This window comes from Anas acuta, chromosome 27, assembly GCF_963932015.1.
Source record: "Anas acuta chromosome 27, bAnaAcu1.1, whole genome shotgun sequence".
NCBI lineage: Eukaryota > Metazoa > Chordata > Aves > Anseriformes > Anatidae > Anas > Anas acuta.
This window is the reverse complement of record NC_089005.1, coordinates 4,452,594-4,480,288: the sequence shown is the minus strand read 5'-3', so window position 1 is coordinate 4,480,288 and position 27,695 is coordinate 4,452,594. Positions and strand designations below refer to the sequence as shown.

The 27,695-nt window shown below is 60.8% G+C and overlaps 2 protein-coding genes and 1 long non-coding RNA gene across 8 annotated transcripts; all 3 read left to right on the top strand.

The window, feature by feature from the left end:
• Nucleotides 1–15,836, top strand: TCF7L1 (transcription factor 7 like 1). 6 transcript variants are annotated; one of them, XM_068662371.1, is made up of 12 exons: nucleotides 1–63; nucleotides 146–207; nucleotides 937–1,066; nucleotides 12,416–12,499; nucleotides 12,632–12,764; nucleotides 13,001–13,103; nucleotides 13,268–13,351; nucleotides 13,786–13,929; nucleotides 14,023–14,182; nucleotides 14,418–14,525; nucleotides 14,711–14,771; nucleotides 14,847–15,836. In XM_068662371.1, exons 3-12 carry the CDS (start codon nucleotides 1,001–1,003, stop codon nucleotides 15,305–15,307), a joined length of 1,404 nt encoding a protein of 467 aa, XP_068518472.1. In that variant the 5' UTR covers nucleotides 1–63; nucleotides 146–207; nucleotides 937–1,000; the 3' UTR covers nucleotides 15,308–15,836. The 6 variants fall into 6 exon arrangements, with proteins under 6 accessions (XP_068518472.1, XP_068518476.1, XP_068518475.1 ...); XM_068662374.1 differs by lacking the exon at nucleotides 937–1,066 and having other exon boundaries at nucleotides 39–63; XM_068662373.1 differs by lacking the exon at nucleotides 146–207 and having other exon boundaries at nucleotides 45–63.
• On the top strand, nucleotides 1,085–8,891 carry LOC137845292 (uncharacterized). Its single transcript, XR_011090164.1, has 2 exons — nucleotides 1,085–1,378; nucleotides 1,415–8,891. It is a non-coding gene; the product is annotated as an uncharacterized lncRNA (long non-coding RNA).
• A 5,150-nt stretch (nucleotides 15,837–20,986) lies between the features above and the next one.
• Nucleotides 20,987–27,048, top strand: TGOLN2 (trans-golgi network protein 2). The gene is made up of 4 exons (XM_068662376.1): nucleotides 20,987–21,132; nucleotides 21,380–22,875; nucleotides 23,626–23,709; nucleotides 23,943–27,048. Exons 1-4 carry the CDS (start codon nucleotides 21,084–21,086, stop codon nucleotides 23,946–23,948), a joined length of 1,635 nt encoding a protein of 544 aa, XP_068518477.1. The 5' UTR covers nucleotides 20,987–21,083; the 3' UTR covers nucleotides 23,949–27,048.
• The last annotated feature ends 647 nt before the right edge of the window (nucleotides 27,049–27,695 follow it).

The window sequence follows — 27,695 nt, the reverse complement described above, 5'->3', positions numbered from 1 at the left end:
AAATCGTCGCTGGTCAGCGAGACCGAGAGCCGGGGGGGCTCCGGGACCGGCTCGGACGCCGAGGTGAGGCCGGGCACCGGCGGGAGGCCGCGAGGCCCCGGCCCGTTCCGCGCCCCTCACCGCGCCCCCCCCCGCTCCCCCGCAGGCGGAGCGGCCCCCCCCAGCCCCGGGAAAGTTTCCAGAAGCCGCGGGACGCCCTCGCCGAAGGTAGCGGTGCCCCCCCCCGGCAGCTTCGCGACTTCTTTGTTCCCCCCCTCCCCGCTCTCTTCCCCCCTCCGCCCCTTCCCCCCGGTTGCGCCCCCCCCCCCCCTCTCCGTCCACTCCCCCCCCCCGTCCAGGAACCGGTCCCGCCCGGCCCCCGGTCCCCGCCCCCACCCCCCCCTCCGTAAAAAAAAAAAGCAGCCCCGAGTCCGTCCCGTGCAGAGGGACCGGCCCCGGACACCCCCCCCCCAAAAAAAAAAATCCACCGGAGGAACCGGGAGCGCGCCCCCCCCCCCCCCAGCCCCCCCGCAGCCCTTTCCGGGAGCGAGCGGCGCCGCCCCCCCCAGCAGGATCCAGCCCCGGCCCCCCCCCCCCCAGCCCTCCGGATGGCCCCCCCCCCCAACCCGGTCCCGGACCCCCCCCGAAGGCATCCGGGACCCCCTGGGCAGAACCAGCCCAGGACCCCCCGAAGGGAGTCTGAGACCCCCCCCATGAGACTGGGACCCCCCCCATGGGACTGCCCCCTCCATGGGACTGACCCCCACCTCAGAGACTGGGACCCCCCCATAAGTGTGGGACCCCCCCATGGGAGTGGGACCCCCCTATAAGACTGGGACCCCCTCCACAGACCCCCCAAGACCCCCTTCTGTGGGGAGCTGACCCTCTTGAACCCCGTGGGACCAACCCCAAGCCCCCCCCCCCCACTCCTGACCCCCCCCCTCCTTTTCTCCCCAGTGGTGAGACGACAGCAAGATGGGGGGTTTTTTAAGGGCCCCCCCTACCCGGCTACCCCTTCCTGATGCTCCCCGAGCTGGGCAGCCCCTACCTCTCCAACGGAGCCCTGTCCCCCGGCGGCGCCCGCACCGTAAGTGCCCCCCCCCCCCCCCCTCCACCCCCACGACCCCCAGTGCCGGGGGGGCCAATTTGGGGCGCGCGGACGCGATGCTGGAGCCCTGGCCCCTCTGCGGTCAAGGGCCGTGGACTCGTGCCCCGGCTCGTTTGCGTGAAGGAGGGCGGGGGGGGGGCTCGGTGGGGGCAAAAAAAGAGAAAGAAATGGGGCTCGGTCCCTTTTGGGGTGCTTGGCCCCTTCCAGGAGGGCTCTCATGGCAAGTTTGGGCATTTGGGGGAGTTTTGGGGGAGTTTTGGGTGTTTGGTCAAGTTTTGGGTATTTGGTCAAGTTTTGGTGTTTGGTCAAGTTTTGAGTTTGGTCGAGTTTGGGGGTTTGGGAGACTTCTGCGGTCTGATCGAGTTTTGGGTGTTTGGTTGAGTTTTGGGTCCTGGTCAAGTTTTGAGTGTTGGCCATGTTTTGGGGTTTGGTCAAGTTTTGGGGTTTGGTCAAGTTTTGGGGTTTTGGTTTACGATTTGGGGGTTTGGGTGAGTTTTGGGGGTTTGGTTGTGTTCGGGGCTTTGGGTGAGTTTGGGGCCTTAGGGCGACTTTGGGGCACGTTATGGGGACGCCCGCTGGCATGCTCGGCCCCGAAACCTGACCCCGGGCTGCGCCGCCTTTCTCATTGAAAAGGGCTCCCTGCGACTTCCTAAAGCCCTTAATGGGCTGACATTGTCTGGCCCTGCTTTGGCGTTTAGAAAACTGATTAAGCAAATTGAGCGAGCATTAGGGGAGAGCTGCCCGGCCCCCCTACAGCATCCCCCTGCATCCCAGGCGCCGCCGCTCCCGAAACGCGCGAAGCACCCGAAATCCCACCCCGAAATCCCACCCCGAAATCCCAACCCGAAATCCCACCCCGAAATCCCAACCCGCCGCACGCCCTACACCCAAACCCATGGGCAGGGCAGGAGAGGTGCCGTGCCCCGGGGATATGGGGCTGACCGATATGGGGCTGACCGATATGGGGCTGACCAACGCGGGTCCCCCCCGGCCACATCTCCGGAGCGGTGCAGGCGACGCCGGGTGGCTCTCGGCGCACGAGCCCTGGAGGAAGCGGTGTCCCCAGATGGGAAATGCGGACGGAGGGTGGCACAGGTCCCTGCGGTCACTTTGGGGGTTTGAAATCCCCCGGGCGGGCTCCGCGCTCGGGGTCCTGTTTTCCGGTTGCGTTGCGTTTCCCGTTTGATTCTGTTTTTCTGCTTTCCCCAAGGGGCCGCTTTGGATGGCTGGGGGCGAATCCCGTGGGGGCATGGGGAGGGCAGGGGCGGGTTGCACAAACCCCCACGTGTTTGGCCGCTGGCTAAAGGTTGGCTTCCCAATTTGTCACTATTGGTACCGCTCCGTCCCGGAGCCGATGCGCCGCTGGGCGCCGTCCCAAATGCCAGCGAGGAATAAGGAACAATTACAAGGGACAGGGCTTGGGTAGGGATTTGTGAAAACGGCAGCTGAGGCTGCTTCAGCAGAGCCCTGGAGACCCCCAAAACCCCTGGTGGGGGTGCTGGGATCGGGGGGGAGCAGAAACATGAAGGCTTTGTCCCCGTGTTGCCCTGTGCCCGCAGGCACCGGCTCCGTGCGGATGTACCCGCCGCCCACCCTCGGCCCCGGAGACTTTGTGGCAAGCTGCGGCACACGCGGCAAGGAGGCGGCCACCAAGCGGCCCCAGCTGGTGCTTTTTGCCTTTTTCCTTCTTTCCTCCCTTTCCCCGTCGCAGCGAAGGGTGAAGGGATGCGCGGTGCCCGGCCAGCTTGCCATCCCCACCGCCACCATGCCTATGGAGTCGTGCAAAAAAGCTAAAAAGGAAAAAACTCAGAGAAGGGTTTGGGGTGAATCCACCCAGTCCTTGCACCCGGGGGATGCTTGGGGCAGGGGGATGGGTGCTGGGGACCTGGGGTGCTGTACGTGGACACCGGCACTGCCCAGGGATGACCGGGCAGCGGGAAAACCTCCCGGTGACGTTGGAGATGTGAGCAGGCCAGCCGGCACTCCCGCACCTCTCCGCTCCAAATTATTTAGAAATCCGGCAGGGCAACGCCATCGCGTGCCCAAGCTGGGTGACAACGCGCCCGTCCCCACACAAAGCGGGCAGGCAGCGAAGCACCGGGCTGCTCTCGGGGTTTATTCGGGTTGATTTGCTCTGGTATCACGGGGGGCGTTGCTCCCTCCAGTGTCACTTTCTGGCAGCTTCCCAAAAGTGCCCGGTGGGTCAGGGTGGCGTTTTTTGGCGCAGCGTTGCCAGGCTGCTCTAAGCCGGTGGAGGAATTCAGCAGGTCTGGCAGCGGCAGCGCTCTTTGGGGTGTTTTAGCCCAATTTTCTCTGTGGCTGCGCCGGAGCAATGGGAAGGGGGATCAGTGGGATACGGGTGTCAACAGAGCGAAACCTGAGGCTCCGGAGAGTGTGAGGACCGTAACCACCCCAAATGGGGACCGTGAAGGTGCCCAAGGAGGGGATGGAAGGAAAAGCTCGGCCTTGTGCATGGCCATGAACCCCAATGCCTCTGTGCCGGATCCATCCCATTCTTTGAGCATCTTGTAGAGCAGAAATGGGTGAAACCGCTCAACCTCTGGCTGCGAAATGGCCTCGCCGCATCTGGAGCCTCCAAATCGCCCCCGTGCACCCTCCTCTTTCTCTGCTGTGGCTCCCGTGGGGAGCGTCCGCATCAGAGAAGGGGAGAAATTCAGCCCCAGGAATTCGAGGCTCGAGGCGAACCTTTAAAAGCCACCCGAGCACCCCGCAGGGTGTGGAAGTCGGGCCGAGGCACCCAAACAGCTTCCCCCATGGGCACTGCCGCCATGCGCTCGGCGTTAATGCGCATCAGTCCCGAAAATAAATGAGATGTTTCTAAAAAACCTGGGCTTGTTTCGGCTCTTTCCCCGGGCCGCGTTCCTGCGATGAGCTCGCGATACCCGCGCGGGCTGCCGTACAGAGGCATATCTGTCTGCAAAAGAAAATATCTCCTCTTAAACACGCGGGACGCGCCTGCCAAGAAAAATGATTAAAATACAGATCTTGGCACGGGCAGGGCTGCGCCAAACGCCGGCGGCTCCCGACCGGGGCGGGAGGGCTGTGTGCGCGCCGGGGACGGAGCCGCCGCGGTGGTGCTGGATTTTGCTGGTTTTGTGTTGTTTTTTTTTTGTATTTTTTTTTTTTTCATGGTTTGGGAACCTTCTTCTCCCCGCTGGTTGGTTGGTACCAGAGCAGCTTGGGTGGGTGCTGCCGCCGAAACGCAGTGGGGACGTCACGGGGAGCCCGGCCTGGAAGATGTTAAGGACAGGGTTTGGGGCGTGTTTTGGGGAGCCCTGCCTGGAAGTTGCTAAGGACAGGGCTTGGGGCACGTTTTGGCTTCCCGGTCTCACCCCATGCAGCCGCGGGGCCGCTCGCTGGCAGCCGGGCACCCCAGGGCCGCGCTGTGCCTCGGTTTCCCCGCGGGCCGCAGAGGTGCTCCTCGCGCTCAGCCTTTGCACACAATGGCCCCTTTATGTCTGCTCCTTAATTATGCTATTCGGCTAATTACCCTGTGTTTTTTTTTTGGCTAAATGAGACCTACAGGAGGTTTCCACTAAACCCCCCCCCGGCTCCCCGCTTTTCCCTCCGCCCCCCTCCCTCCCTTTTCCAACACGATTCACAAATTAAAGCAATGAAGTAAGTGCTCCAGGCGACTCTCATAAGACCTGGTTTTGTTAAGGGGACTTAACGCGCATTCATCATCTTTCTGGTATTCCGAGCAGCTGCTTTTCATTAGCGTCTCTTCCTTGAAGTCGCGGGGCGGGTAGCGGGGAAAGAGGAGCCCGAGAGCAGCCGAGAGAGCGCATCCGGCCGGAGGAGGATGCTCGCACCGTGCCCCCTGCCCGCCCCGCGATTTGGGAAAGCAGGAGGCACCCCGGGGGGAGGAGGAGGAGGAGGAGGAGGAGGAAGGGGCGGAGGTGATGCGATAGCTGGCTTCGCGGCATGTTTTGGGGTGGTTTTTGGAGTGATGTCAGCCCGGCTGCACGTGAGCGCTGGGAATCCCAAGCGCTGGGAATCCCAAACCAGGAGTCCCATGGGTGTCACCTGGGGGGGGGCAGAGCCCCCGAGCCCAGCCACAGCATCGCAGGACGCAGAGACGCAGTCTCCGGAGGTTTTAGCCCGAAAAGCGGGGGATTTGGGGCAGGCTGGGCCACCTTACTGCCACAACACGGCTTCGAGCAGCTGCTGCCCACGTCCCTGTCTCCTTGCATGGGTTTTTCGTCCCCCCGGGAACTCGGAGCCGGGTTAAACCCCACTCCCTGGGGCCGGGGGGCTCTGGAGCTGGGGGGATTTTTTCACCGGGACAGCCAGAGCCCTTTGCACCGCTCGCGGCCGCGTGAGCGCGGGATGAATGGAGCCATTCAGCCTGACGGACGGGAGCTGAAAGCTGCAGACAAAAGCCCCGGGGCGGCGGGGAAAAACTTGTTGCCACCACCAGGTTTCGGGGAGGGTGGTGGCGGCGGTGGGGAGGGGAAGTGCTGGCGGCCGGGGGTCCCGAACGCGCGGGATGCTCGCCTGTGCCCGTGCCAGGAGCCGGCTGTGTCCCGCTTCCTCCCCGCCACCACCGGGGCCAAGCTGCCGAGCAGATGCTGCCCGGTGTCCCCGACACAGTGGCACGGACGGGGTCGGTGGCTGGAGATAAGGTCGGCTCGAAGCGCTGCTTCCAAAAGTCTTTTTATTTTTTTTTTTAATTTATTTTTCAGCTCCCGGGTTCTTTTCCTGGTCAGCGCAGCCCACTGTGGTTTGCATTTTTCCCACTTCTTGTGTTTGGGCTCCGTTGTGGGAACGGTCGCACATCCTTTTTGCAGGGCTCACAAAGTCCCCGCACTGTGCTGCTCCCGCCCCAAAAGCAGCCTCCCCTCGCCTGGGGTGGCTTTGGCCACCTCTTGTCACCCTGGGGACGCCAGGAGGGGACAGGACACATCCCTGTGGGCACCCCGAGCCCCTCTCCGGGGGCAGTGCTGGGAAAAGGGCTGCACATTGGGCTCTGAGGTCAATAATTGACCCCAAACCTGTTTAAAGCATCCTCTGGGGGGGGCAAACACCGACGGCCCAGCTCGGGGTTGGGATGCTGCATGGGGACCGCGGTGTGCAGGCGGGCAGCAGAGCCTTGTGAGGGGGATTTTCCCTCGCCCCCGCTCAGCCCCTGCTTTGTGGGCTCATCCTCGGGAAAGGTCTCGGCCCCGCTCAGCCGCAGCCAACATCTGGAGGAGCCGCTTGGGCTGGGAGCGAGGCGGGGAGGGGGCGATGATTTACGGCTTGTGTCCCGGGCTGTAAATCCCAGCTGTAAGTGGGACCTCTCCCTCCCTAATTGGCTGCAGGAAAGCGAAGCGCCGCGGCTCCCGCGCAGGGGTGCGGGGACGGGCGATGTGCCGTGCGGGGCTGTGGTGCTTTTTTTATTTATTTTTTATTTTTTTTTAATTTATTTTTCCCTTTCTGGCATCGCTCAGGCTGGAAACAGCCCCGGAGCAAAGGATGCCTGATCCCAGTGCAGCTCCAGCATCTTCCAAGTGTGTTTACCAAGATTTTTTCGGTGTTTCCCAACATGCTGAGCTTTACAACCTGCAGAACCACCAGAGCCTGGCGTGTCCCACGCAGGACATGCTCAAAATACAAACAAAATGTGGAATTACCGTGCCCTGGGGCCCTTTTCCCTGGGTTTTCTGCATTTTCCCCAAAGCGCAGCTGCAGAGCTAGCTCTGCACGGGGTGAACACTGGGAGCCTGGCATGGATGCTGATGCCAGCTGATTTTGGGGCATTTAAATGAGATTTCCCCCCGTGTGGGACTTGCTGTAGCTTCCCCCATCCCATGATTGCCTTCAAGCAGGATGGTTTTGTCCTTTTTTTGCCCCATTTTTCAGGCACAACGGCTGCAGGTGCCATCCCCACAGCTCTGCTCTGAAACCTCCTTGGCAGCACCCTCCAGGCTTCAGGAGGTTTGGGGCTTTTGCAGCTTTTTGCTTCTTGGGAGAGGCGTTAAGGGAATGAAGGGCAACGAGGCCGCCCTTGGCCTGGTGGCTCTCAGCGCAGAAAACCCCTTTCCCTGGAAAAATCCCTCGTGTGTTGGTGCCAAATTTGTCTGGTTTTAGCCCAGCTGCCCAGCACTGGGAACTGGGAATGTGGTGGGACCAGAGCATCCCATGGATAAAAACCCAAGCCAAAAAGACCCCTACGGAGATTCAGGGGGGCTCTGTTCAGCACCCCGCGCAAAGCGGCTTGCTGCCTGCTGCTCAGCCCTCTCCTTCTCCTGCAGCGTGGTTTCGGCACGCGTTTTGGGGGAAAAAGGGCTGGAGCGGAGGCGTTTTGGGGGGAGGGCGAGCTGTCAGTTATCCCGCAGCTGTGTAAACAGGCTGGGAGCGAGGAGGGCTTGGGGGCTGCGGCGGGGGCGCGCTCCGGCTCGCCGAGCCCGCCAGCTTTGCGAGCGCCAAGGAATTTGGTGCTGGGAAAAAAAGGGGGGGGAGGCCTCAGGATGGGGCAGGGGTCCCGTGGCTGGGTGGTGTCAGGGGATCCTCTGGTGCTTCTATGGCTCACCCGGGGGCTTTGGGCATGGGGGCGAGGTGGCCGGGTACCGGCATCGCCTGCATCCAGTGGTGCCTGCAGGCTCGTCTCCATGCACGGTTAAAATCCACTGTGGGGTTTTCTGCCCTTGGAGCCTTCAGACAGCCTTCCCCCACAAAAAAAAACAACAGCTGAGGGCTGATGTTTGGGCCCCAAACAGACATTTTCTCTCCCCAAATGAGAGGCTGGTGGCAGCTGAGTCCCATGGAGAGGAGCCCTGGGGTGCTGGGACGCGCATCAGGACGCGGGATGTCAGGACACGATGCCAGGACACGCTGCGACCAGGATGTGTTAATGGGAAACCCCGAGAGGACGCCGGGACCTGCAGCAGGAGGATGGGAAATCCTGGGAGAAGCGATGCTGGGACGCACAGCACCAGGACACAGAGCACCAGGACGCACAGCACCGGGACGCACAGCACCGGGACACAGAGCACCGGGACGCACAGCACCAGGACGCACAGCACTAGGAAGCACCATGCCAGGAAGCTCAGCACCAGGACGCAGAGCACTGGGGCACACAGCACCAGGACACGGCACTGCTGGGATTTGTAACCCCGCCGGGGTTTGCACCACCAGGGTGTTGCAGCCCTCATCCGTGCTGCACTGGGAGCTACAGCACCGGGATGCACAGTGCCAGGACGTGCACCAGCGGGATGTGCAGTGCTGGGACACACAACGCCGGGGTGCAGGACACCGCGATGCACTGCACCATCTTGGGGGCTTTTCCCCACTTCCCCCTTTCCAAGGAAAACATCTCACCGGGAAGGAGCCCCGTGTGCGGAAGAGGAGAGGAAATCCGCTCATTAAAGCCCCTAATTGGGCATTAGGGGATCCCGCAGCGTTTGTGCCTCCTCCCCGAGCACGCAGGCGAGCTGCTGCCACCACCACCACACGGCGCGGCCCCCCCGGGGCCCCCAGCCCCTGCTCCAGCCGCGGGGGCTCGCCCTCCCCGGGGCGGGGACAGGCAGACAGGAGGGCTCATTGTGGTGCCGCAGCTCCGGCAGGAAAGGGGTTAACCCCCCTGGTTTTAATTGGGGGGGGGGGGGTGTAACGAGGAACCAGAACTTGCTCTAATCTCTCTGGAATGTGACCGATTTTCAACTATTTTCCTCCTTTTTTTTTTTTTTTTTTTTTTTAATAGCTCCAATCTGCCGCTCTTGCGCGGCTCCCGCACGTGGTGGTACAGTGGGAGCCTGTGTCCGCGGCTGGGGCTTTGGGGGGGGGGGGGGGGCTTCATTTTTCCACATTACCACTGAACCGTTCGCCAGCTCCCCCCCTCTTTGTATATTTTGAAAGGGTCCCCCTTCCTCTCCCCTCCCCGGCCTCCTGAAACGGCTTCAAAATGAGAAGCAGCCTTTTATATACGGCCTTTCCCGAGCCGCCGTCCCCCAGCGGCTTCTCCGCTTACAGAATAGACGAGAAAGCCCCCTTTGTGATGGGGGCAGCGGGCAGGGGGTGGCGAGGCGGAGCGAAAGGCGCCCACCGGGGCCCCGGGGATGCGCGGGGCACCTCCTGCGTCACCCCGGGGATGTCGGGGCACCTCCTGCGTCACCCCGGCACGGCGACGGGGCACCTCGCGCCTTGGCCCCGGACACCCCTTGGGTGTCCCCTGGGTGCCCCTGGAGTGGTTGGGTGGGAGGGTGCTCGGGGCAGCCCCTGCGTTACCCTGCGCCTGGTTGTGGGGACGTGGGGATGGGTTGTGTGTCACCCCGGCACTGCCATGGGGGTGTTGGGGCACTTTGTGTGTCACCCCAACATGGTTAGGGGGGCACTGGGGCACTTCGTGTGTCACCCAAATGTGTTCATGGGGATGGTGGGGCACTTTCTGTGTCACCCCAGTATAGTCGTGGAGATGTTGGAGCACCTCATGTGTCTCTCAGATGTGTTTGTAGGCATGTCGGGGCACCTCATGTGTCACCCCAACGTGATTGTGGGGATGCTGGGGCACTCCTATGTCACCGGGCTTGGTTGTGGGGGTGTTGGGGCACCTTGTATGTCACCCCAACATGGTTAGGGGGGCACTGGGGCACCTTGTGTGTCACCCCATCGTGGTTATGGGGATGTTGGGGCACTTCATGTGTCACACTGACATGGTTGTGGGGATGTTGGGGCACCTCATTTGTCACCCCAACACGTTCTTGGAGATGTTGGGGCACTTTCGGTGTCACCCCAGTCAGTGGAGATGTTGGAGCACCTCCCGTGTCACTTGGCTTGGTGTGGGGGTGTTGGGGCACCCCGTGTGTCACCCCAGTATGGTTTTGGGGATACCGGAGCACCTCGTGTGTCACCCCAATGCGTTTTGGGGGATGCTGGGGCACCTTGTTTGTCACCCTAGCATGGCTGTGGGGATGTTGGGGCACCTCGTGCATTGCTCTGGCATAGTCACGGGGATATGAGGGCACCTTGTGCCTTGCCCCTTTCCAGCTACGGGGATACGAGGGCACCTCGTGCGCTGTCCCAGCACGGCCCTGGGGACACTTGGGGCACCTGGAGCATCACCCCGGCACCGCTGCGGGGCCGCGTCCCTAGCTTTAAATCCGGCCACGCGACGCCGCAGCTTCGGAGGCGCGCGGCACGGCGGCGCGCGGCTGTTTGGAAGCAGCGCGGAGTTGTACGGCAGCCAGACCCCGGGACTTCCCCGCCGCAGCCCGGCGGCTTTGATCACCGAGATTTGGAGGGCGCATCAAAGCCAGCGCTTCAGGAAACGGCTCCTACTGTACTGGCGGCGCAGGGTGTACCGCGGGTCACGGCGCGAGCCCGCGCCGGCCACGGGGCCGCCCGCATACCAAGCGTGCTCCGCGCGCGCACGGCGCCCCGGCCGCCTCCGCCGGCGGCCTTTTTAGGAGCGGATCTGGTTACGGCTCCCAGCGCCGGCGGCCCCGGCTCTCCGCTGTCGCATCCCGGTGGGGAAAATCCCGCAGCCCCAAATCTCCCCAGGGAGGGTGCGTGGAGGCTTTGGGAGCGGGGAAGGCTGCTCCCGGAGCATCCCTGCAGCACCACGCGGTGCCAGTTCCAGGTGTTGAAGCAAAGCACGGGCAGGTTTTAGGGGGGTCCCCTGTGCCAGCAGTTGTGGGAATGGTCAGACCCTGGGAAATCCTCGCTTTGGGCTTTTTTGGGGCTGTGCAGCAGCTGCTGGTATTTCATGCATCTTTTTGGGGTCTGGCTTGGCAGCAAAACCCCAATGGCTCCTTCCAAAATCCAGTGATAAATGGCAAATCGACACCTTGGGTACTTCCCTTCTTGCTTTAGCCTTCCCTGGGTGCCTCCCTGCTGTGCCAGCGGGATTTTCACCGTGGTTCTGGGATCCCGGCGGGCAGTGCCAGTGATGCCAGGGCGCTGGCAGAACCAGGGCACACCGGGATGCTGGGGGGTGCTGGGGATGGGGGGGGTGGAGATGGAGGAGAGGAATGCAGGGAATGGGGGGTACTGGGAATAGGGGGGTACTGGGGATGGGCAGGTAATGGGGATGGAGGGGGGGCTCCGGAGATGGGGAGGTACTGGGGATGGGGGTACTGGAAATAGGGGGGTACTGGGAATGGAGGGGGGGAATGGAGATGGGGGTACTGGGGATGGGGGGGGTACTGGGGATGGGGGGGGTACTGGAGATGGGGGGGTACTGGGGATGGATGGGGGGGATACTGGGGATGGGGAGGTACTGGGATGGGGGTTTCTGGGCATGGGGGGTACAGGGATGAGGTTTTCTGCAAAAGGGGGGGTACTGGCATGGGGATTACTGGGGATGGGGGTTACTGAGGATGGGGAAGGTACTGGAAATAGGGGTTACTGGGATGGCGGGGGATGCTGGGGATGTGGGAGGGGAGCAGGAAGCAGTACTGGAGGTGCTGGGCGATGCAGGAGGGGCTGGGGCATGCGGGGGGGATGCTGGAGGAAAGGGCAAGGCAGGAGGCGATGCCGGGGGGGGGGCACACGGAGCACTTTGGGGGGGCTGCGGGAGGCGATGCAGGCGGGGATGCATCTTTCCAGAGGCGGAAGAGTTAACGCTCCCCGCAGCTCCTCGCTCCGAGCTGGGCTTTCCTTCCAGCTGCTTCGGATCAGGAAGGTTTGTACGGTGGGGAAATTCCTGCGCGCAGCTGCGGCCCGTCCCGGCCGCATTCCCCAGCCCTGGCATCTCGCGGGACGTGCCTCCCCGCAGCCGGCTGCCGGGAAATGCCTTCACCCCCCCCCCCGCAGCCGAAAAACACAGCACAATGCACCTTTCTTTGGGGGGCCGCTTAGGTCCCGTGCCGGGAACGGAGCGGGGCAAAACGCTCGTCCTGCAGCCAGGTTTACGGGCGGGCAGGGGGCCGCCAAAACGCACCGCCGTGCTCACTGCCCCGCCGGCCCTTGTGGCGGTTCTGTGCCTTTCCCTCGTGATTTGGGGCTGGATAGGAAGGGAAAGGGAAGATGTGAGGATGTGAGGAAGGGAGGATGCGAGGGAGCGAGGCCGGGTGCCGGCTCGGTGCGCCAGATGCAGCCACACGCAGCCCCGTGCCCTCGGTGCGCCCGTGGGGCGGTGGCGGCTCACACCAGCAGCGCTGCTCCTTTGGCCCCAAAATCTGCTTTTGGGGTCGGGTGGAAGGGATCCAGGGCTCCACTATTAATAACAGGGCTCCGCACTATTTACAGGGGCTGAAACAGCCCCAGGCACCCCCACACCGCCTTCGCCACCACCCCGCGGTGTCCCCCTGGGTCAGGGTGACCCCGGCCGAGGGCTGGGGGGTGTTTCGGGGCTGGGGGGCGGCGTGACCCCCGGCTCTCTTGCAGTACCTGCAGATGAAGTGGCCGCTGCTGGACGTGCCGGCCGGTGCCACGCTCAAGGACAGCCGCTCGCCGTCGCCCGCGCACTTGGTAAGAGCGGCCCCGGGGAGAGCCGCGCTCCAGAGCTGGGCACGATGCTGGTCTGGTGCCTGCAGGTGTTTATTCTGGGGGGGGATTTTTTGGTTTTCGCCCTCCCACGTGCTCCCCCTCGCTGCCCCGCAGTCCAACAAGGTCCCGGTGGTGCAGCACGCCCACCACATGCACCCGCTGACGCCGCTCATCACCTACAGCAACGACCACTTCTCGCCGGGCTCGCCACCCGGCCACCTCTCACCCGAGATCGACCCAAAGACGGGTGAGGAAAAAGGGGGGTGGGTGGGTGCTGGGGGGGGAGAGGGGTGCAGGGAGGGTGCTGGGTGCTGGGACATGGGTGCTGGAAGGGAGATGGGTGCAGGGAGATGGGTGCAGGGAGATGGGTGCAGGGAGATGGGTGTAGGGAGGGAGATGGGTGCAGGGGGGGTCATGGGGTGCCCGGCACCGCCGTGCCCGTGTTCTAACGCTGTTTACCCTTGCCCCCCGCTGCCACCGCAGGAATCCCGCGGCCGCCCCACCCGCCCGAGCTGCCCCCCTACTACCCGCTGTCGCCAGGAGCCGTGGGCCAGATCCCGCACCCGCTGGGCTGGCTCGTGCCGCAGTAAGGATGGGCTCAGGGCTTGGGAACGGGGGCTCCTTCCTGCTGGGAGTCGCAAATTGTGAATTTTTGGGACCAAGATCGGCTGAGGCTGGGCTGAGGGTCCCCGGGGCTGGGGGAAGGACGCTTATTCCTGCTTCTGTCTGCTCAAGCTCGTGTGTTTGCAGGCAGGGACAGCCCGTGTACTCCATCCCCCCCGGTGGCTTTCGGCACCCCTACCCAGCCCTCGCCATGAACGCCTCCATGTCCAGGTGGGTCCCCGTGTCCAGGTGGGTCTCCACATCCAGGTGGCTCTCGGCAGGGACAAGAGACCCCCCCTTGGGTGTCCCCAAGCTGGTGCAGGGTTTTGGCCACTTCCCTGAGGACGATGTGGGACTCGGGCCCGCAGCAGCACTGGCCGTGGGTGCTCGCTGACCTCCACGTGGGTACAGCCTGGCCCCGAGGCTGCGGTGGCCTCCGTGGCCAGAAATACCTGGGGGTGGTCCCCGTGGGTAAAGAGTGGTGTCCCCCCGGGCTGGGATCCACGCTGCCAACACGGGCGGGCTCTCACCTGAAAGCAGCCCCCAGGCAGGTTGGAGCTGGTGTTCCCATAACCTCCTCCTGAGGTTCTCGGGAGGATTTGGGGTGGAACCAAGTTTTTGGCACCCGTGGGGAGCTGACGGGGCTCCCGCTCCCCCCGCTGCAGCCTGATGTCCAGCCGCTTCTCCCCGCACATGGTCCCGCCGCCCGCCCACGGGCTGCACCCCTCGGGCATCCCGCACCCCACCATCGTCTCGCCCATCGTGAAGCAGGAACCCGCCCAGCCCAGCGCCAGCCCCAGCGGCAGCTCGTGAGTGGGGACGGGAAGGGGTGGCCCCGGGGACGGGGACGGGGATGGGGTCACGTCCACCCCGATCCTGACCCCCTGCCCCGCTCTCCGCAGGAAATCCCCGGTCACTGTGAAGAAGGAGGAGGAGAAGAAGCCCCACATCAAGAAGCCGCTCAACGCCTTCATGTTGTACATGAAGGAGATGAGGGCCAAGGTGGTGGCCGAGTGCACGCTGAAGGAGAGCGCGGCCATCAACCAGATCCTGGGCAGGCGGGTACGGCCTCTCCTTCCCCGAGCCACCCATCGGCTTTTGGCCCCCTTTCCACCACCTCCCTCAGCGCCTCGGTGCCTCACCCTGGGGCACCACCAGCCCTTGGCAGGGGTCCCGGGGAGGTGGTGGGGACCCCGATGGCCATGAGATGGCTGGGGCGAGCGTGGCCGCGTGTCCCCGGGGCTGGCTGCACGGCTCCGGGGTTCACACCGTGCTTTTTTCCTTCCCCCCCCCGCAGTGGCACTCGCTGTCGAGGGAGGAGCAGGCGAAGTACTACGAGCTGGCACGGAAGGAGAGGCAGCTGCACTCGCAGCTCTACCCAACGTGGTCCGCGCGGGACAACTACGTAAGTGCGGCCCCCGGGTTGGTGGCTGGGGGGGTGCCGGGGGTGGCAGCAGTGGTGCCGAGTCCCCAGGGCTGCTCTGTGGCACCGCCAGTCCGGTTCCCCTCGGGGTTTTGTCCCCCGGCAGACATGGAAGCGCCCCCTCTCTGGCTGCGGAACGCCGCATCGGGGCTTTCTAATAATTTCAGGGCAAGAAAAAGAAGAGGAAGCGAGAAAAGCTGGCCCAGCAGCAAAGCCACGACACGGAGAGTGAGTACCCCCCGGGCGGCCAGAGCCGCGGCGCCCGGCCTGCCGGTGCCTCACGGCCTCCTCCGTCCCCCGCAGGCGCGCTGGCCTCCAAGAGCAAGAAGCCGTGCGTGCAGTACCTGCCGGCCGAGAAGCCCTGCGACAGCCCCGCCTCGTCCCACGGCAGCATGCTGGATTCGCCCGCCACGCCGTCGGCCGCCCTGGCCTCCCCGGCCGCCCCGGCTGCCACCCACTCGGAACAGGCTCAGCCGCTCTCGCTCACCACCAAGCCGGAGGCCAGGGCTCAGCTCGCCTTCCTCTCGGGCAAAGCCGCCTCTTCCTCCTCCTCCTCCTCCTCTTCTTCTTCCTCCTCCTCCTCCTCCTCCTCCTCCTCGAGCCTCGGCAGCCCGCCCTCGCTCCTCTCCAGACCCATCCCCTTCACCTCGGTGCCCTCCACGGCTCTCCTCTCCTCGCCTCCGTCCTTCGCGCCGTCCCCGCAGGCTGCCCTGGCCGTGCTGCAGACGCAGCCCCTCTCCCTGGTCACCAAACCGGCTGACTAAAGGGGGGGGCTCGCCCCCCGCCCGGCCCGGCCGCCCCCTCCCTGCTGTACGTTGCAGAAGCCACAATCAAGATTCAAATGCAGCCAAACCATTATTGGTCAATATTTGACCCGTTTCTGAACTCTTTTTTTTTTTTTTTTTTTTGGAAGCAGACTCTGGAGGAAGGTGCTTTTCTGCTCAGAGCTGCTGTCGGCAGTCGACCTAAAGACCGTTTTTATTAAAAAAAGGAAAAAAAAGGAAAAAAAAAAGTTTTTTTTTTTTAAAAAAGAAAGACCCTACTCAAGGTGCCGACGATGGAAAGACGCCGAACGCGGCGCTCGGTCCCGGGGGCAGAAGTGAAACGCCGGGCACTGACCCGGTGCCTCCGGCTGCTCCCAGCCCTCCCGTCCCGCAGCTCCTGCCCCGCTCCGTGCCGCGGTGGTGCCGCGGTGGGCATGATCCGGGGCTGAGCCCCCCGTGTGTGCGTGCGGGGGGGTTCCCCTTGAATCCCTGTTGTTTTTCACAAAAGGAAATAAAACTACAGCTGCAACTTGCTGCGTGCGCGTGGTCAGTGGGGGAGGCGCTCGCTCCCTGCCCCTCTCCACCTTCGCCCTGCTGGCGCTCGAGCATCGCCGTGCCCCGGGAACCGGCTCGGGACATGGCTCCGGCAGGGCTGGCCACGGGGCCGAGCGTGGCCCCAAGCCCAAAAGCAGCACCCCAAAACATCATCAGGCAGGTTTTGGGGTGTTTGCCACAAACCCACGATGGAGCAAGCTGGCAGCATGGAGAGATGTGGGCAGCAGGACGTGGGGCACCAGGTAAATCAGATTAAATCAGTTTTTGGGGTGCCTGGGAAGCCGAGCTGGCTGCTGGCCGTGTGTACTGTATGGCCAGGAGCTGTGGGGTGCCCTGCGCCTGGTTCCTCCCAGCCAGGAATGAAAACCCATCAGGATGAACATGGGCCGCAGCTCGAAATCAGCCTGGGGTGATCCAATGAATTTTCAACCCATCTCGAGTTCTTGGTCAGTTCAGCATCTGAGCTAATCAAGCTATTCTGTCTCGTTGTCTTTTTAATGGGAATAAAATCTATCTCAGAGTTTTCCTGCTCAAAGTCATGACTCAGTTTTCTGTTGAAGATCTGATTCTGAGCAGTGTCTGCCCAAAGGTGACCCGTGGTGCTTGCAGTCCGATTTTGTTCCCCTCTTTGAATTTTTTGGCCGAATTCCATTTCCCGGGGCCCGTTCCACCTCCCCCAGCTGCGTTATAGGGACCGCAGTGTCCTCCATGGCACCAGTTCTCGGCTCGGTGGGTGCTTCCCACCGCGGCACCGAATGGTTGGGGTTTTGGGGGACCTCTGAGGGCCGCCTGGTCCTTGCCCCCTGCCCACACAGGTTGCCCAGGAGGCTTTTGATGGTTTTGGTGGAATGAACACTGCCGTAGCCTCTCGTTGAGACATTTCTCTTCTTTCCAGTGCTGAGCCATCCGGGATGCCGCCGAGGAAGCGTCTGCAGCCAGCTGGAGCAGCAGGGGACACCCACCTGTGGGTGAAAGGAAAGGGGACTGTCCTCGTGTGCCTGGTCCTGAAGGAAAAGGCAGACAGCCCGCCTTCGCCAGGTGTCGTGCAGGATGGGTGCGCGCCCTGGGATGGTGCTGGCAGCTGTGGCCCCAGAAGATGACGGCTGGATTTGTGAGCTCCTGTGCACGGATTGCGGCTGGGCAGGACTACCAGGGCTGATGGATGCCCTCAGCTATGGGAGCAGACAAGAAAACAGGACGGGGCCACTCCGGAGCGCTTGCATGAGCACTGGGGCAAATGGCACCTCCTGTGGCCGTGTGGCAGCTCCAGATGTGTCCTGCGAACACTGAGAGCAGGAGCACAGCTCCTCACGTCCAGCTGAGGATCATCTTCAGCAACAGCTTCAATCTGCAGCCAGCCCCAGCTCAGAGCTGGCTGGAAGCTCCCCAGATCCCTGCTCTAAGGGGGCCCGGCTCGCCGGGAGCCTCAAGCAGTGAGAGGAGCCTGCAGCAACCCCAGCTCCTGCTCACCAGGTGGCCACCACCGAAGCCTCCAAGTGTGAGGAGGTGCCAGGAGCATCTCCGTTCACCCTCGCACCCAAGACAGCCCCGGACTCAGGAGGCATTTCCATTCCATGTGAAAAATCGTTTAAACACTTCGCTTTCGAAGAACAAACTCGGAAATGGGCTTGGGCACCATGCCTCCGCAGCAGCACCCCGGAGGACCGGCCACGACGCTTTAATTGATGGCATCCTGATAGCGTGTCGTGCGGCCGTGCGAGCTCCAGAACTGAGGGGATTAGGGTGTCGCCGAAAACGTGCGGGGCCATCATTTGAAAAGAGGCAAAACGGGGCTTTTTTTAGAAAGGCCGTTCCAAAAAACTGGTTTTCTGCAAGGAACGTCTGGATCGCATGCGGCCTCGCTCTCCCCAACACCGGGAGCAGGCAGCAGACAAACAACTTCTTGAATTAGATTTCATGGGAAATTAAAGGCATGAAGAGACCTGTCACAAGAATTAAAGTCTGAACCGGAGCCAGACAGCTTCAAACAGATGTTGGTCTTCAGCAGGAGAATATTTCTTTGTTTTACTCGGCATTTTCCCATACAGAAAAGGAACATCTGTTCCGACGCTTTCGCCGTGCTCCTGAGCTGGGCTGGGCTGGGATTAGCCCTGCTGGAAGAGGAGCAAGTGGCCGCCGCGGCCCAGGAGAGCCCTCGTGGCTCTGCTCCTCCCCAAGACGAGGGGGGGACGAGGAGGAGACCGGTTACGCTCTGCTCGGGCTCAGACGAGCACGCTGGAGCAGCCCCTCCTGTTTAAACCTCTCCTGTTTAAACCTCTCCTGTTAAACCTCTCCTGTTAAACCTCTCCTGTTAAACCTCTCCTGGTTTAACCGGGCTGCTCGGGGGATCCGCACGTTCGTCACGCTTGCAGCGATGGGGCTGGGTGAAAACGTGAGAGAAAACGCGCAGAAAAATGCCAAAGGTTTTTTGTCCTCTTGGAGGCGCTTCAATGAGAAGAATTCTGGGCTTCGGCTGTGGCAGGAAGGGGGGCGTGTTTGTTTGTGCTGCTGCAGCAAAGGGGCCTGTAGCCCCTCTCCTCTTTTCGGGACAATTTTTGGGCTGTATTTCTGCCGATGCCCAACGCGTCCTCCGAGCTGGGAGCCGAGATCCAGCTGGGCACAGGGGCCGGGCAGCGCTCCCACGCTATTTCCCCCTGAAGAGAATTCACTCACTGAACTTGTGACAAAAACAAAACAAAACCCAAGGTTGGGGCCACAGAGTCCTGATTTTGTTCCCTTTGTTCCCCTGAAAACACAAGGCATCCACCCCTTGGCAGGCTGCTTTTTATCACACATCCCAACTGCATCCCATAACCGCGTCCCCGGGATGGTGACCCTGCTGCTGTCCCCGTTTTGGCTCCAGATGCCACCGGGCGCTGGCCGAGGGCAGCGCGTCCCTCCCGTCCCCTCGCCACCAGGGTGACGTTTTCCCCTGGTCTCACTGCAGCCGTTGTGTCCACTGGGAGCTGGCGAACGCCTCGTCGAGAGCTCGGCAGCAAACTTCTCGGAGAGCTCTGGTGAGCGCACGGGGAGCATCTGGGAGCCAGCTTGGTGCTTTCCCTGCTTTCTCTTTATTTATTTATTTATTTTATTTTGGGAAGCGGGGTTACTTCTGGCACCTCCGCCCGCTTGCCTAATTGCAGCCATCTTGATCCAACGGCCCCCAGCCCCCTCTCCCGACGCGGCTCTGGCTATTCACTAATTGAAATGCCTAATGAGGTCCCAGGGGTCTCCTGCAGAGATGGAGCTAATTAGGGGCTCCGCCGCGAACCCGGCGAGCAGCAGCAAACGAAGCAAAGGCTTCCTCGAGCCCACTCCTCGCGAGGGGCCGGGGGGGGCACACCAGATGTCCCATTTCCCCGCTCCGCACCGGGGCAAGGCCGGCGCTCCGCGGGCTCCAGGCTCCTGCCAAAGCAGCTGGTGCAGAGGCGGTGGCTACACTTAATACATTTTAATTAGCATCGTTAAATTCTGCCATTTGCTAATTGTTTCTCCTTTCGAGTCCTTTATCCTGACCGGATCAGCCCTCAGGGGAGGGGGCGAGGACACTTGTGGCAAGGTGAGGGCTTTGTCAGCGCCGAGCACCGCGATGTCACCGGGCTTGGGGACCGCTTGGTGCCCAGGGGCAGGACGGATCCGCGCGTCCCGGCGGCTCTCGGCCTCTTGGCTCTTCCCTGCAAAGTGGGAAGCAGCTCTGGGAAGCAGCTGGGTGGGACCCGACGGGGATTTCCTCCTCCTGCTTTGCAGCGGATGGCGACAGCGGCCCTCAGCCCTCCTCTTCCTCGCTGAGCAGGGCCGGGCATGCTCGGCGTCCTTTTCATCCAGTTTTATTCAAGAAAAGGGTCGGAGGACAGCGAGCCACCCGGCGCTGCGCTGATGTCAGCCCCGCGCTCGGTATTTGGGCAGAACTCAGCTCCCAGAGGCATTGTTGTAAATCCAGAGGAACTTGGCCTCGGTTCAGTTCCTCTTGACTTCCAGGGGTGTGAGTGAAAGCCGAATTGGCTGGGCATGCGAAATGGCCTCGCTCGTCTGTTTTAAATCTCAACAAAAGCATTGGGCCAACTGTTCTTCTGTCTCCTTAGAAAGGCAGGCATGGGCAGAACCGAGCCGTGAGGATTATTGGAATGCGTCGAATTGAATAGCGGGCTGAAAAAAAAAAAAAAAAAGAAAAAGAAAGAAAGAAAAATCAACCACATCATCCATCACGCTCTGAGGCCAAGTCGGGATTATTCCCCAAAGCGTTAGCGCTGCGCAGGGCTCGCTCGCTTCGCGTGTTGGCTGATGCTGCGTTGTTTTTTCTGTATTTTTGGGTTAAACGGGGGAGGCTGAGGAATTTGTGGTGTCCTCACAGTTCCTTCTGGAGACTTGTCACCGGTCCTCGAAGGTTCAGCAGCACCGCAGGAGGCTGCCTTAGGGATGAGATGGCTCCGGGGACACCGAGCGGACACCGGGACAGCTGAGCTCGCCGGGTAGCAGCAAGGAACACACGGAAGACGCAAGATCGTTTGGAACTCTTTATTTTACCCAAATCCCCCCAAAAAGCCCCAAAACACCAGCGCACAGCAGGAGACAACCCCGGAGCGCCCCGGGATGGCCGAGGCAACACGGGGCTGGAAGGTGGTGGGCAATGGCGGCAGGACCATGGCACTGGGGGCTGACGGCACCGAGGGGCTCGGCCACGGACCCGTCCCTGATTTGGGGCAATATCCTTGGAAATGAGGAGTGCCTGGAGGGGGGGCGCAGCGAGCAGGAGAAATACTGAAACGGAGGAGGGAGGCGCAGCGCAACGTGACCGCCATTCCCCGGGAGCTGCACGGGGCTCGGGAGCGGCCCCAAAAGCGGTGGGAACCGGCCCCAAAACCGGCTGCTTTGGCCCCAAAACGCCGCTTCCGGCCCGCGGGCTGATAAGCCCCGCCCACTCCGACAGAGCCACGCCCCCAGCGCACAAAGCCACGCCCACCGCTCCCTAGGCAACAAGCCACGCCCACACAGTACAAGCCACGCCCCCTCACCATTAGCCCCGCCCATAAATCCCCGCCCCTCTCTCCAAGCCCCGCCCCTCTCCACACCAAGCCCCGCCCCTCCCCTCCCCGCGCGCGGCTCTTGGCTCTCCCTCCCGCCTCCCCCCCTCCCCCCCCCTCCCTCTCGCGAGATCTCCTCCCGGAAGCGGCGCCGCCTGGCCGGAAGCGGAAGCGGGCCGGGTGCTCGGAGCGGGGCTGCCATGGCGCTGCGCCTGCTGCTGCTGCTGCTGCTCGGCGCCGGGGCCGGGGGTGAGCGGGGGCGGCCGGGGCCGGGCCGGGAGGCTCGGGAGGCTCAGGGGGGGTCCTGTGAGGGGCTGGGGTACGCGCAGCCTCTCGGCTTTTCGCCCCGCGGGGGGCTGCGGACGGGGTCTCGGTGGCGCCCGGCCCGGGTTGGGCCCTTGGGGCCTCCCCGCTCCGTCCCCCGGGCCGGGGCTGCCTCACGGGCGGGTTTTGCGGCGGCTGCGGGCGCTGACGGCGGGCTGTGTGCTTGTTGCAGGTGCGTGGCTGGGCGCGGAGCTCCCCGGGGCCCGCAGCACCTCCGCGCTCGCTGAGGGCTCGCTGCCCCGTGCCCCTCAGCGGCCCGGCGGGAACCCAGCGTGGGGGGAGAGCTTCGAGTCGTTGGCAGCGCACAGCAGGAAGGTAAAACGGGAACAGAGCGATCCCCCGAGTGGCGGAGGCAGTAACGGACAGCCAGAGAACAGCAGCACCAAGAACCAGGGCAGCGGCAGCCCCAGTGACCAAGATCACATGCAGCATGGCAACAACGCTGGTGGGCAAGCCCAGAACGGTGCCGACAGCAACACTCTCAAGGACAAAGATAAAAAAGAAAGCGAAAACCAGCAAAATGGTGACAGCGATGCCAAGAAAGAGAAGGAAACCCAGACGGGTGGTGGCAGTGATGGTAATGGCAGCAAGGGGGACAAAACCAGCACTGAGCAGGGCAACGACAGGCAGAAAAGCAACAACCAACAGCCAGACAGCAACGGGCAGGGAAACAACAACGACAACCAGCAGCAAGAGAGCAACGGGCAGGGAAACAACAACGACAACCAGCAGCATGACACTGACAGGCAGGGAAACAGCAACAACCAACAGCATGACAGCAACGGGCAGGGAAACAATAACGACCAACAGCATGACAGCAACGGGCAGGGAAACAATAACGACCAGCAGCATGACAACAACGGGCAGGGAAACAACAATGACCAGCAGCACGACACCAACAGCCAGGGAAACAACAACAATGACCAACAGCAAGAGAGCAACAGCCAGGGAAACAACAACGAGCAGCAGCACGACAACAACAATGACCAACAGCAAGACAACAACAGGCAGGGAAACAACAATGACCAGCAGGGAAACAACAATGACCAGCAGGGAAACAACAACAGTGACCAGCAGCGAGACAGCAACAGGCAGGGAAACAGTGATGGGCAGCAAAATGGTGACCACCAGGAAGAAAGAAACAAGCAGCAAGACAAGGACCAGCAGCAAGATGACGAGCAGAAAAAGAAGAACCATGAGCAAGACAGCAGCAGGCAGGAAAACAACGACCAGCAGCAAGGCAACAACAAGCAGGAAAACAGCAAAAATGGGCAAGACAGCAGCAGGCAGCCAAATGGTAACACTGAGGAAGAGAGAAAGATGAAGGAAAATGGAAGCCAGCAGCACACCAACAGGCAGGAAAGCAGCGACACCAACAAGCAAGGCAGCAGCCAGGGCGCTCAGACAGACTCACAGAGAGAGAAAAACCCATCGTCACAGTCTGTACCCCTTCCTGGCAATGAAGGCTCTCCAGACAGCGAGGAGCTCCAAGAGGAGGGGGATGGGGATGGGAACGGCAACAGGGGCTCCTCGGTTAGTAAGGAGAGGGAGAAGAGCAACCCTACTACTCCCAGGGAGCAGTCGGAGAACAGCCACTTCTTTGCCTATCTGGTGACCACGGCCATCGTTGTCGCTGCCCTGTACGTCGCCTACCACAACAAGCGCAAGGTGAGTGGCTCTGCTCCTCGCCCACACCGCACCTGCTGGGCTGGGAGCTTCCTGCCAGACTGTCTGGGACGTGCTCGGCTGCAGCTCTTTCCCCTCTGCTGCTCTGGTTTGGTTTTTGTCTTTGGTTTCCTGCCGAAGCCTCCCCTTCGCTGAGTGGTGTGGGTGAGCATTGATCTGAGCCCCGGCGTCGGCAGCTGTGGGATGAGCAAAAAGGTGTCGGGGCGTGTTTCGGGGATGAATTTGGGTGTTGTGACAAGGAGGGTGGGTCTCCATGGAAATCGGGTGGCCCCAGCTCTGGCAGTTATTTTGAGCTCCGAGAAATGGAGCTGGGAGAGGAGGAAAGGAAACGACGTGTGAAGTTACCCCGTGCTTCTCACTGACGAGGAGTTTTCTGTAGCAGGTTGCAAAAGACTTGTCTTTAAATAGCAGCACACAGAGGGCCACAGCTCAGAGGACAGAGCTGTTGTCTGCTGCTTTTTCCCTCCTGCAGAGCTATTTTTGAGGTGGGGAAAAGGAGACCAGCTTCTTACTTTTTTTCTGCACGTTAGGCAGACCTCCTTGTTGCCTGCTTTCAATCTTAGCTGCTTCTAAATTATGACACTTGTTTATTTTGAGTGCTTTTTCAAATGACATGTGGCCTGTAGAAGGAGGCAAGTGGAGCTTGTCCTTGGCTCTGTTTGAAGTGAGAAAAAGTGTCTGTGGCTGTTACTGACCTGCCCCCGTTGTCCCTGCCTCTCTCTCTCTCCAAAGATCATCGCTTTTGCTCTGGAAGGGAAAAGATCGAAAAGTGGTCGACGGCCCAAATCTGGCGATTACCAGAGACTGGATCAGAAGGTAAGGGCCACTTGGTTTGCCAGCCCAAACCTCCCCCTTTCACCTCACCAACGTTTGGGGAAGTTGTTTCCCCTGCCAGGAATTTCCTGACTTGCCCCTGGGGCGCAGTCAGGTGGCCGGGCAGTTGGAAAGGGCTCGGCTTTTGTTTGAAAGTTCCTCAGAGAGGCTCGGCCCTCTGAAGCCCTGGTGTTCCGTCAGGGTCATTGCTTAAACCTCTCCTTTTGCCTTTCCAGATCTAGATTCCTCCTCAGGTGTTGAATGGAACAAGGATGCCCGGCGATGGAATCCTGGGACCCCACCGACTGCCCTGCTGTAGCACTCTGAATCGTAGCTTTGCTGTCGTCTTTGGACTTCAGAGGACAGGAAGGAGAAATGCTTCTAGTTCTGCACCTGCACCTTGGTAATGTTAAACTTCTCACTTCCCTAAAACGCGTTTCTCAGCTGCCTGAAGGTGAGCTGCTTTTCTGCCTGGGTGTCTGTGGCCTGCGAAAAGCCAGCTCCCGGCACCTGGCAGAACTCCTGCGTCCAAATGAAGTGGAATTGGCCATCTACTGTACCTACGTCTGCTCTTGAAAAAAGTCTGCCTGCGAAATGAGCCACGTGGTTGTCTCCTCTGAGTCATAGAGCTGCCTTCGGAACCAGCACAGAGATCTCTTCCTCTGTCCTTTCTATTTGGATGCTCAGGTTCGGAGCGAGGCTGATTGCACTAGCTTGGAAATTATCCGCCAAGGACCCTGATCTGATTTTCCTGCTTTCTTTCTCTCTGTGATGAAGACAATGTCAGTCTGACACCTAGGTTCTCCCTGTAATGCCCATCCTGGGAGGTGCCGGGGCTGTCCCCGGCCCTTTGGCCGTAGCTTAAACTTCCTCCACACGGGTCGTTCCCTCGCAGTCCCCGCGGCTGGGGTGCTTGCACTGATGACATTCAGTTGGATGCTGTGAACGGGTGCTCAGGCTTACAGAGCCCCGCGCCTAATCGCTGCAGTGAAGTTACGGCAGACCTGAGAGGCTGATTTCCTCCCTGCTGTAGGATGTTGTTGTGTGGTAACGCGGAGTGTGTGGTAATCTGGCAGCGTTTGGGTTGAGAGAAACCTCAGTCCTTCAGCCCCCTTCCTCAGAAACGCGGCGCTGAGGCCCGTGAGCGTTCAACGCTCTTCTCTGCGGCGCTGAGCGAGCCTCCGTGTTGATCCCAAGTCCTTGGGTCAGTTCCTGCTGAAGAAGTGTGGCTCACCGAGGGGTGAGGAAGCTGCCGATCCTGGGACTGCTCATCCGTGGGCGCCTCGTGGCTCACAGCACCACCTCCAAAGCCATCGCAGCCCGCGGCGGGGCGTGCTGCCTCCGCGTGGCTCCTGCGTGGAGGCATCTCCTGAGCCAGGCGCCCTGCCCGTGGGAGGGATCGTGGCTGCTCACACACCTCTGCCAGCCCCTGCTGTGAGAGGTTTTGTGTCGTTGAATGTACACACGGCCAGCTGCTTGGCACTGATTGCCTCGGTATCACTGTGGAGCACTTAAACCAGGGCCGGGGACGTACCGGTTGTATTTCAGGCTGCAAAACATGTTGATTGCTGAGTTAGAGCTGTGACGCTGTTCTTATTTTGGTAGCTCTACTCCAAAGATGTTTGTTTGAGACAGGGCATTTTGGGAGACCGCGCAAAGTGCCTGCCCAGCTTGTTATTTTGTGCTTTTTTCCCCGATGTGGGCAGGAAAAAGAACGGCATGACGCATCCAGAGCTCTTCACACGGGTAAGCTTCCACGCCCAAAGCTCTTGCCGACCGTAGGTGAGTCATCCCCTTGCTGGCTGACTGCACAGGAAGAATCCTGTCCCCATTTGAGCTGCCAAGCTCGGGGGCTGATTTCCCTTCCGCTGGCCACAGGAGCGCCTCGTGGCACGAGGCCTGCCCTCCTGCAGCCTCCCGAGGTTGCGGGCGATTGGTGATCTGCCTGCGGTCGCTAAAGATAGTCACCCTGACAGGGGCCCAGTTTCCTTGCCTGGAGATGAAAGCTGCAGCTGTATTCTGTTGTGGCTCATTCCTCTTGTAAGGGGGGGATCTGGGGGCTATGTGCACAGCTTGACCCACTTAAGAGAAAAATCCTTTTTTTTTTTTTTTTTTTTTTTTTTTCCTAGCTGTCAGCACAAAGGGCGAGTGGGAGAAGGTCCCTCTTGACTTTAAATAGCTCCCAAGGTTTTTGTAGTAAACTTCTGATGCTAAAAGTACTTGTAGAGGCTATTTTGGTGAGCGGGAGCGTGAGGTGGGGGGAAGAGAAAGGAAAACAAGTCTGGGAACATAACCCTGGAGGGAAATGCTCTGTCTGGGAAGGGGGGGGGAGCTCGCGCAACAAGGCGTCGCTGTTTCTGATGATGACTGCAAAGTCAGGCGCGCTGTCGGGTGGCCGGTGTACGGACAGGCTGCGGGGTGGGAGCTGGGGGCTGCTGTCTGCTGCCAGTGGGGGGAAGCTGTCTGCTAAGACGTGAAATACCACGTGCATCTGAGCTGCTCCTTCCTGAAGTCTTAGAGTTTGTGCTGTGCTGCTGCTTTGTCCTGTTTTTTAAAAAAAAAACAACATTGAAGAATAGTTTACAAAGGCTTTTTTACAACCTGCTTGCTTTTATATCCCACGAGTTTTTTCAGATGTCTTTCAGTCCTCTCTCACTCCAAGTTCTGGTGGAAATCCCACCCTGCTGAGAGCACTGGGCTGTTGATAGCAAGCTGAAGCTTCTGATAGCAGGACCTCAAGTGTCCCGATCGCTGTTCCACTGCCAGGTTGTGCCGAGCAGAGCAGCACGAGCTCTTTACCAGGTTGCTGAGATCAAACCTCACGTCTCTGCCGGAGCTGTCACCTTGCTTGGTGGCTCCAGCAAAGCAGGAAGGTGCCGAGAGGCCGAGCCAGCACCGAGGGCAGGAGCCTCGGCCGGCAGAGCTCGCGTGGCAGTGGGGGGCTCGCAGCTCAGCCTCCTCCTACCCAGCAGCTCCCAGGTGCCCTGCTCCTGGCAGCAGCCTCCGTAACGCAACGGCGTGAAACCTCTGGGAATGACTTCTGTTGATTTCTGTTTTTGTTTAATTTTAAAATGGGATTTGAGTTTATGCAATGTGTTTCAAACTGGTCAAGGTGCGTGAAACCTTTTCCCTTTGGACACAAGACGTTTTCCAATGGATGGTATCTGTCGGTACGTAATTTTTGCCAAATGTTCCTGTTAGGCCAGCTGCCTTGCCAGGTTGAATCAGCAAATGGTTTGTTTTCTGCTGCAGTGCAACGCACCTTGCTTTGAAGGATCAGAATTTTTATATTTCTTTGTACTTTTTTCTGTGTGGTAAAGTCAATAAATGATTTCAAAAATACGCTGTTTTCACCTCTGATTTTTTTGGTGCTTGCGTTATTTGCCTGATCTTTGAAACCTGGCAGCGACAGTGCAGGTTAGTTCCTCCTTTTGAGGAAAAAAAAAAAAAAAAAAAAAGCTGTAGAAAACCCACAAAGTCTTTGAGCTGTGATTTATGTTCCGGGCTTTGTGGGGGAGCCTCGATTTGCACAGGTAAACTCAGACAGCGTGTCACCAAGCACCCTGCAGCCGGAACGAGCCGAGACAGCCTTCAGCTGCCGGCCGGGGTGAGAAGTTTCCAGGCGGTTTCACGATCGGCTTCGCGATCAGCAGGCACTTCCCTGCCCGGGACTTGCTTCCCTCTTCAGGCTGTGGGGTTAGCGAGGAGCTGAGGCTGCAGTAGCGATGCTTTTAGATTTGTCCTGCTGCATTCCCTCCTTCTCCCACTGGGAGGCTCCCTGAGCAGGACCCAGCGCAGCTGCTGAAACTGGAATGGACTGGGGCAGACTGGGAAAGAGGGAGCCCATGGGAGGAGGGCCAGGCTGTGCGGGGTGCTGCTGGTGACCAGGCTGGAACGGGGGGGAAGAAGCTGCCACTGGCCTGAGCTGCTGATGCTGAGGGCACCTCTGAGTAGCGCCTGCAGCTGCTTCCTGCAGCACATGGAAGAAA